Consider the following 9,558-nt stretch of genomic DNA (forward strand, 5'->3'; position numbering starts at 1 on the left):
GGAGGGAGAAGTGGGCTGGATGCGGCGCTCGATTCCAGGGCCCTGGGATCACGCCCTGAGCCAAAGGCAGATGCTCAACCACTGAGCCACCCAGGCTCCCAGAACATTTCTTCACTGGGCCAAATACCTGGGCTGGAGTCTCTAACAGAAACGAAGAACACCAGCTTGTTCCCCCAACCAAATCCCAGAAGTTGGGAGCAAACTTTGAGGCTGGAGGAGCGCAGTGGTGAGTGTCTCCAGCAGATTTTACAGTCAGGTGGGTGCAGCAGTGGTTCGCGGAAGTTCCTGAGTGGCAAATGAGGAAGCCTGAGCTACCAGAGACCCGAGCCCGGCCTCCCACAGGGGCACCCCTGGGGACAATGCTGCCTGACACAGGTCCTTAGAACGCCGGCCAGGGGCAGAAGTTCCGGCCAGACCACCGTGCACAGGGGCAGGGGTGGGCGTGGGGGCGGGGCGCAGGGTGGATTCCCAGGGCTAGGGACCCCGAAGCAGATCCAGGAGACCTTCCGGAGCCGACCCTCCTCAACGCCAGGCTACTAAACGGCAGGCCTAGGTATGAGCCCTGTGCCACGCCCTCCCCCCCAGTCCCCGTGTCCAGGTGGCTTTGTGAGTCACCCGGGCCCTCCGTAATAAGCCCACGGTGGGTGGGGCCGCCTCACACTTTGTCGCCCCTTCCCACTCTGACTCAGCCCTCGGCCGATTGAGCTCCCACCGCCGGCGGGCAGCCGCCACCGCCGCTGTGCCCGCCCCACCGGGCATGCTCAGAGCCCCGGCGGGCCCCGACTGGCGGCAGGCAGCGCCCCGCGCGCAGCGCGGGGCCCCGGCGCCCGGGTCCCTTTAAATCCGGCCGGCCGGTTGCTAGGCAACGGCGCGGCCCGCGCTGGCGCTGCACTGCAGAGGCTCTGCCCCCGGCCGGCCGGGCCGGGTCGCGGTGGCCAGCGCCGAGCCCAGGGCTGCCGCCCGCCGGTGGTGGCTGGCTTCGGGGAAGAGGGGCCAGGGCCCGCCGGACCCCACCCACATCTCCAGGTACGTCTGCGCGCGGGAGCGCCGGGGATCCCCCGGACTCGCCGCTGAGGGACCCCGGGCTGAGGCACCCCGTCCCCCCACCACCTCGGCCTCCGCCCCCTGCCCCCCCCCCGCCCCCCGCGACTGCAGCTCTCTGCTCTCTTCAGAGCCCAGGCCGGGAGTGGCGGGCGCCGGGGAGCCGAGGGAACTGGGTGTGGGAGTCCGGGTGCAGAAAGAGGAGTGGGGTCAGGCCTCGCCGGCTGCCCCACCACCACCCCCGCCCCCCCACTCCCCCTGCTCCCCCTTCCGCCACAGGGTAGGGACTGGGGAGATGGCAGGGAGCGCCCAGATCCGAGCTCCCTTCTCTCCACTGGAAGCAGCGATGGCAGGAGTTTGTTAACCATTTACCGAGAAAAACCCCAAACTATGCATGCACAGATACAGCTTTACAGCAAGAATGTGACTTCCATACTAATAAAGTACTCAGCCTTTGGAATTAAGGTGACTCCGTATCTTTTCTTCTAGAGGGAATAGTTTCACACTAATAACAAAGACTTGGAGGGTGATGACCGTTTACAGGGCCCAGTTTTCAATGGTACTTTGCTTCACTCTCAATATCTGCCAAACAATAGGCAAAACAGTTTGTCCCGTGAAGTGGACACTTGGCTCTGAAATGTTAAGACCCTGAAAGATTGAGGCAAAAAAAAAAAAATCGAGATCACTTTCCTTTTTCGTGATTTCACAAATTAACCGGACTCTGATGAAGGGAGGCAAGGCCTAGGCTCCAGCCCTTTGCTAACGTGGCTCTTGGCACACTCGTTAATAACAAGCATGTTCCTGAGGGCACCAGCAGTGGCTCATTTGTTCAGTAGGTGCTAAAGGCCGGGAGAGACTGTGTTGAATAACATGCCACCATGATTCTTGTCCTATTTGATATTTGCATCTCTGGGGGACGGAAGACTTAGTGGCATAACAGTTGGGAAAGTGGGTTGGCAAGTTAAAAAGAAAACTTGCTTCAGAGTGTCTGGCATCATATTTTAGATAGGCCACACGGCATGCTAAGTATATCACTTGTCATTTTAAGCTACATCTTGGATATAAACATGGATTTGGGCATTCTGGTTAATTATATTTTCTAATTATGCTGTGGGAATTTTATTTTCAGTTCACACTGGAGAAGGAGAACAACGGCATCCAACAGAAGACCTTGGACGTCAGAGAGTGTAAGTACAGTTGTGCTGGCTGATATATTGTTACTGTTGGTGTTCTGAAGCGCAGAGCCTCACCCAACATCCAAGACTTCAACCTTGTAACTAGATGGTTCATCTGCATTGTCAGCACACTATCAAAAAGCCTCATGAAAAAAAAACCTCATGAAAATACAAAAGAAACCGTGTCCTGAAGACTTTGGCTAAGCCAAATCAACTTTGAGGGGAAAAGGGAAGTCCTTTTCCAAAAATGGTCCCCCAAATACTGCATAAACCAGAGGAGAAATTCTCAGTATTTACAAAAACTCAGAATCACAGCATTAGATAATTTTCAGAAAAAAATATTAAGGCTCGTTCACTCAACAGATATTTGTTGGTGGCCACTATGTGTAGGGAAACAAAGGTGAATAAGATCCATCCCAGGAGATCACAGTGTATCAGTGAATTAAAAGTATGATGAAATGCTGTTGAAGCAGCACTGGAAAAACTCAAAGTGCACAGTCATCCTAAAGTTCTGGGTAAAGCAACTGGCGATAAAATGCAAATATTGTCGATTGTGGAAAGGACTACCTTAGGATCCCTTTGGCTTCAGAAATGTGGGGGCATCAGCCACTTTCAGGATTTAGGGCTGACTTTCCCTGAGGCTGCAGGTTAAATTAATCTAAGATTTGAGTTTAGGGTCCTCACTGTTTGTTTTAATAGCACCTACATTTCCTCCTCCTCTCCCCCCCTTGCCCCAAGCTATTTCTGATGTCTGATAATTTCAGGCTGGCAACTTTGGAGGAAACATCTCTTTGTAGAAGGGTTAGGTCATTGGACTGGCTGGTTTATGTTCCAAGGGAGGGTAAGGAAAACCTAAAAAAAGAACAAACCCTGTTGTTGACAGTAAACTTTACAATTGCTTCTGTTTTCATTTTCATTCATTTCTCTTAACCACCTGTGAAATGGGTATATATTGTTCCTCTTTTATACCTGGAGAAAAAAGGCTCACAATAAGTAAGTGTTCCCATAGTTCTACCTTGTGGGAGTCAAGATATCTGCCACCCTTCAGGATTTTTTCACTACAATCCTCACTCACACTCAGTTCCTTTCTCAAGAACTTCCTTTTCCTTCGTCCCCACATTTTTGCACGGTAACACGTGTTCCCCCACCTTGACTTCAGATACTTCATTCGGGTCCTCATTTTGGCATTTAACATTTTTCTGTGAGCCAGTGATTCTCAAGAGGGTGGAGAATGGAGAAGCTCCCCTAGAGGGGCCAGAGTCTTCTCAAATAAGGAGAGAGGGTAGTGATGGTAGTGCTTTGTGCCTGGGAACAGTGGAGGCAGAAAGAAAAGGTTGAGAACTACCGCTTTTAAGTGAGAACAGATCAGACAATTGAGCAAAGAAGCCAGGCCAGTGACTTTGTGTAGCAGACTTTTTTTTTTCTCTCCTTCCTTATTTTGGCCAAGCAGTTTTTCTGAGGGTTGGGAGAACTGAAACCATCCAAGAATAATGGGGAAAAGTTCCCTGCGCTAAGAAGGGCCCTTTGTCTTCCCCTTACTGCTCCTGGGCTGTGACTACAAGCCAGGCCCCTAGTCCAGGGTGGCTGGAGGGCTGAGTGTCCTGAGGACCGTTTGACCATCCCAGGTTGGAGATGACCTTTAGCAATGCCTGTTTGCAGTTTACAAAGTTTGGGATGAAACACTTTTGCGAGGTGGGGGGTAGGAGTGGAAAAAAGCCTCTGGAGGTTTTCCAGAACTGTTTCCCAGTCCCTGCCCACCCCTGCCTGGAAGAATAATCGCATTTTGCAGACAGATGTAGATTTATGCAAAAGAGATGGTCCTGAAAGTTTGAAATCAAATTCCAATGTAAATGAGATAAGGCAACCGAAGGAAAGAAAAAAAAAGGCCTTTGATTTTTAGCTTAGTGAATTTCCCTAAAGCATGTGATTTTAAAAATGAATATTTTAGAGAACAAATAATTAGATTTCACATATTTGATCACTTATCCATGTTAATATGAGTCTATTCCCTGGGGCCCCCTACCTTGAAAGTGGAAATGAGATGGTTTTGTGGGTTTCTCCTTTCACAGTAAATAGTGGTGCATTATTTTCTGGAGCTGTTTGAGGATAGCTGTGCATTCACCTAAGATTTTTATGGAATGGTTTGCCTAAAGTTCCATAATAAATGATTACTCTTTGCTTAGCCCTCAAAGAGGATATTATGTTGCATCACATTACATTATAAATTAATTTGCAATTTATTTTATCAGTGGTTCCCACATTCTTTAGATGAATATAAACCACTTCCATGAGTCAGGAGATCCTTACTCCACCAAAATACTTTACTACTTTGCCACCAAAAAAAAAAAAAAAAGGAAAGTCACCAGAGGATAAATGGTAATGTTTTCAGAAGGACACTAATTAGAATGATCTGGAGTCTGTTATTAATTTATGTCAGGCACAAATGAATAGATGTAGCCGTATTACAGACACCCTTGTCAACTGTGCAGTCCCAGGGACTTTTGCGGGATTGCTGTCTTAGAGGACCATTAATGTTATTTTTCTCAGATGACTTTATATTGTTTCCCTGTGTTCTGGCTTGTTTGTTTCTTTAAGTTTTTCATCTCTCTTGGACCTCCTTGCTCTACCTTTAGTCCTTCAGTAATCCATGTCGAGTTGGGTAGGCAGTTCCAGTAATAAATGTTACAACTGACCCACTAAAATGGCCTGCTTATACTTTCAGTGATGGCTTCTGGTTTGATTTGCCCAGTGCTGCAACAAATTACCCAATGGAGTTTATTGAGAGCAAAATGGCTGCCCTGCCAGGGTAGAGGAGCGTCATTGTTTTAAAGCATATTCCTTGTCCTTGCCAGAGAATACTAATGTCATACTTGTTCTGCATAAAAAACAAACACTGCAATTTGGGAAGGGAAAATGAGACTGGCAACTTTTACCCCCCAGTCTGGGCTTTGCCATACTCTGTGACTAGATTTGTGAACAAGCCCTTAAAGAATATCTTGCCAATGAAAGGGGAAGAGAGAGAGAGAGAGAGAGAGAGAGAGAGAGGAGAGAGGCTATGAACGGCAGATGCGAGAGGAGAGACAGAAAAAGAAAGAAAGCACAGAAAGAAACAGAAAGAGAACGAAAAAAGAAGAAAGAAAGAAAGAAAGAAAAAAGAAAGAAAAAAGAAAGAAAAAACAAAAAGGCAGCTCAGAGACCCCTTGACCCTGTCCTGTGTAAGCCATGGGAGGGAAATTCCAAAAGGCTTTTCAAACCTTTCTCTTTTTGTCCTTTGATATGTGACATGCAATTCTCCTTACCCTCCCCCCCTTCATTTTTCCTCTCTCCTTTTGTGGCCCTTTAAAAAATACCTAAGCTCTGAAAATGGTTGTTTTCTTTCAGTTTGTAGAATGAAACCTAGCAGAAGAATTTTAAAGCCAGCACTGACCTGGGAGGGTCTCAGTTTTACCACTACAGGCTGTGTGTACTTGGTCAAGTCACCTGACTTCTCAGAGCCTCAGTTAGAAAATGAGTGGACTCTTCCCAATTCTTTGAAAAGCACTGACTATATCAGGAAATTGTACAGAGGTCCAAGGAAGAAAGGTAGTGAAGTTGACGAGAAAAAAATATGTCTGTGTTTTTGTCAGATTTATGGGAGGGTTGGGGACAGACATCACTTTCTCAAGGTACAAAGTTATTAATGAAAAGAGTTTTTTCTGTTTTAACCTTTTTCTGTACCCAGCTCTCTATCTCAGATTTCTCATTATCACTACGTCCAGGTATACAGTGGACTCACCTTATGTGCCCCCTGCACACTTCCCTTCCTGATCAGTCTCATCAATGCCTTTCATTCAGAATTAGGTACAAGGAATACTAATCTGTCTCCTCTTGCTACCTGATTTAGAAGCATTTGTATCTTTTATTACAGAATTGTCTGTTGAAACTTTGCTAAAAAATGTGACTGGCACTTAGTATCACTGTCTTCTCTCTTCCCTCTGTTCCTTTCTTTTCTGACCACTGTGATAACTCCCAGTCATTTGCATTCATATTTCTAAGAGAGGAGAGAAGCCAGAATTAGGATGGTCTTCCCCTTTAAGAAAAAATAGAGCATAGATGTTTCTGGATGGTGATTTAGTGGAATAATAAAAGTCACAAAAGACTATTTCAAGAGAAAGGAGGTGATGCTCCAATGGCAAACATATATCACGAATTCCAAGTCTCCACTTATTACTGTGGTCTGGCTAGCTAAACTTATAAAGCTTGGCTTAAGGCTTTTGAACCAATCATTCTAACACCTTCACTGAATATTTGTATCTTTCCTTTTACTCAGAGCCAAGTAGTTGCCAGTGGGGAATGTACCCTTAGAGATAGCAAGTCCCTTCCCTCCTTTTCCAGGGTGGAGGGATTGGCATGTTCTGTACACACAGGTAACAAGTTTACTCTCACTGTAGCAAGGGAAATCTCACATTTAGCAACTACTGTTGCTAGAAAATGTACTGGAGAGATAATATACAAAAAAGTGGTTATCTCAGAGCCATGGGATTATGAGGGAGATTCCTTTTGGTTTTTGTGCTTTTCTGTATTTTCCAAAATCCTACAAAGAGCTTCCAGTACTATTAGAATCTTTATAATGAAATGTTACATAAATATGTATTACATAGTAAATAATATAATGTTGTAATCTTTAATAATAGGAAAGAAAGTGTTACTTTAAAAAAAGAAACAACAATTGCCATTTTCTGTTGCCAAGATAAAATTGTATTTGTATGCGTGGGAAAAATAGATGCAGGCACACTTTGATTTTTCCCAGTGAGGATGCTACAAATGCATTGCAGCAAATGACTGTATAAACTGAATAAAGTGATCCCTTCCTTTTTCTTCCCCTTTGGCAATCCCTGTAGTTGCTAGTTTGGTGGTTTCAGGTATCAGTGGCCTTTCAGTGTGTTGCTTGGGTCTACTTTCTTTCTTTTTTTTTTTTTTTTTTTAGTTTTTTTTTTAGTTTTTTTTTGGGGTCTCCTTTCTCTCTACTCTCTGGAGTAGTTATATTTGATCAGATATTTCCAAAAGTTAGGAATGCTGTGAGTTATGGATTCTCCTTGAATAGGGAAGATGCCTTTTGGAACAAATAAATATCCTCTAATCTTTAGAAATTTGGAAATTTGGTTGTGATTTGGTATGTTATGTTTTCACCTAAGAACTACACTTGGAATCAGTATCTTGAGAAGAACACATTCGGTGGCATTCATATTTTCACTTGTTGCCATTCGGTTCTCATCATGAAATTGCTGTCAAAATGGCTAGATTTCTGTACACTTGGCAGTCTGGTCTAAAAACAGAGCCCAAGACTGGAATAGCAGGAATTTGCAGGTCAAGACAGAAGGGCATTTGGCAGAGTTAGTCATAAGGAAGTCTGCACGGTATACTTTACCAAAAGCAGCTCACATTGCATTAAGCCCTGATGTTTTAGTTACTTTAAAGACTGAGTAAACAGTGGTCCAATGCAAACGAACCAGAAAAAAAAATCAGGCACATGGGAAGCACAGGTATTAACCTACTATTAATATTAACCTGTTAATTTGAAATCACTTTTATTCTTTAGAAGCAGTACATTTTCATTTTTTAAAAGATTTTATTTATTTATTCATTAGATACAGAGAGAGAGAGAGAGAGAGAGGCAGAGACCCAGTCAGAGGGAGAAGCAGGCTCCACTCAGGGAGCCTGATGTGGGATTCAATCCTGGGACTCCAGGATCATGCCCTGGGCTGAAGGCAGGCGCTAAACCGCTGAGCCACCCAGGGATCCCAGCAGTACATTTTCATGTGTACAGTTGCTTTCTCATAGAAACATCTTCTCTACAGTAAATAGCCAAATGTATCAATTGATTGGCTAGACTGCACAGCAGCAGAGAATTTTAAGGCCGGAAGAGTCTGTGGACCTTAACTGGTTTTCAGTTTATAACAGAGGGACCTGAAGCTCTCTTGGTGAGTTACAGGGAGAGCTAGTCCTCAAATATTTAGGTTTTTACACCCGTGAGCCACTACAAGTAGTTATTTCCATTACATCAGCTGCCAGTATAAACAGTGTACCTTGATTTTAAATTTGTTTTGCAGGAATTGGAAGACGTACCTGGAGAAATGGATGCTAGAAGAAAACACTGGAAGGAGAATATGTTTGCTCCTTTTTTTAGTGCACAGGATGTTCTAGATGAGGCTTCTCAGCCTGAATCTTCTTGTGAACAAATGACTTTAGATAAAGCCAATAGAATAGAAGGGCTTTTTAATTTGTCCAGTAGAAAGTTTCAAGAAGAAAATAAATTTAAGAGGAAGGAATTTATTTCTCAACTGAATGAAAAAGAACAAGAACCAAATTTAAGAGAGAGAAAGATAAACATTTCAAAGAATGAAGCTGACACAAATTCTGTCTCCTGTGAATCATCTAATTTGGATGTGGTGACCGAAGAAAGCTTTAATAGCACAGAAGATCATTCTATCTGGAGTACAAAGGAATTACCCATCCTACCGCGACAAGACGTGAAGAAGAAATTTACCGAAGGAATGTCTCCCAAACTCCGCCTGAATCTTTTGAATGAAGAACTGGAAGAACTTAACATGAAATGCAGGAAAATAGAAGAGGAATTTGAAAATGCTGAAAAAGAACTTTTGAACTCCAAAAAAGAAGTCTCCTCGAAACCCCTAAGGTTTCAGGAAACGGGTGGAGAAACTTCGAAGAAAGACTGGGAGCTTCAAGCTTTAAGAAATGACCTATCTGAAAAAGCGACAAATGTCCAAAACCTAACTGAAGAGCTCCAGCAAGCCAAAGAACTCATCCACAGGCTGAGTCTAGAGAACAGAGATTTAAAAGAGGCCGTTAGGAAACTCAAGCGTCAAACTGAGATCGGAAACGCGCTCCTGAAGGAAGAAATGAAACTGTATTATGAATTAGAGATGGAAAAGATCCGCGGGGAGCTGGATGCCATCAAGAATGAGCTGAGAGCCGAGAAGACCCTGCAAGCAAGAAATAACAGGGCCCTGGAGTTGCTTAGGAAACACTTTGCTTCTGTGACATCATCAAGTACCCTGGACAGCTTGACAGAGGATTTTTTTTAAAAGTCAAAAAAAAAAAAAAAAAAAAAAGGCCTTTTCATGAGGCGAATCATGGAGCCAAATCGGTGTTTCTTGTGCTTTCTTTGTGTGCTGCTTAAAATGGGTGTGATGGGAAGCCGTTGTTCATTTGGGTAGAATCGGGCTATCCATAAAATGTGTAAGCGTTAACTTCAAAGCTTCTGTTTTCTCTTTCTCATGACATTATCGTGAGAGTCCAAATGGAAACGAAGCTTCATATATATATATGAGTATTTCACTCA

At 44.3% G+C, this 9,558-nt stretch overlaps 1 protein-coding gene across 2 annotated transcripts; it reads left to right on the top strand.

The window, feature by feature from the left end:
- The first annotated feature begins 893 nt into the window (after nt 1-893).
- On the top strand, nt 894-9,339 carry CCDC160 (coiled-coil domain containing 160). 2 transcript variants are annotated; one of them, XM_038588351.1, is made up of 4 exons: nt 894-1,026; nt 2,171-2,228; nt 5,598-5,798; nt 8,306-9,339. In XM_038588351.1, exon 4 carries the CDS (start codon nt 8,330-8,332, stop codon nt 9,299-9,301), a length of 972 nt encoding a protein of 323 aa, XP_038444279.1. In that variant the 5' UTR covers nt 894-1,026; nt 2,171-2,228; nt 5,598-5,798; nt 8,306-8,329; the 3' UTR covers nt 9,302-9,339. The 2 variants fall into 2 exon arrangements, with proteins under 2 accessions (XP_038444279.1, XP_038444278.1); XM_038588350.1 differs by lacking the exon at nt 5,598-5,798 and having other exon boundaries at nt 900-1,026.
- Nucleotides 9,340-9,558: the final 219 nt, after the last annotated feature.

Source organism: Canis lupus, chromosome X (genome assembly GCF_011100685.1).
Source record: "Canis lupus familiaris isolate Mischka breed German Shepherd chromosome X, alternate assembly UU_Cfam_GSD_1.0, whole genome shotgun sequence".
Taxonomy (NCBI): domain Eukaryota; kingdom Metazoa; phylum Chordata; class Mammalia; order Carnivora; family Canidae; genus Canis; species Canis lupus.

Bases quoted from the DNA above. Each gene is read 5' to 3' on its own strand.
- CCDC160 (XM_038588351.1), top strand. From the start codon at position 8,330: ATGGATGCTAGAAGAAAACACTGGAAGGAGAATATGTTTGCTCCTTTT.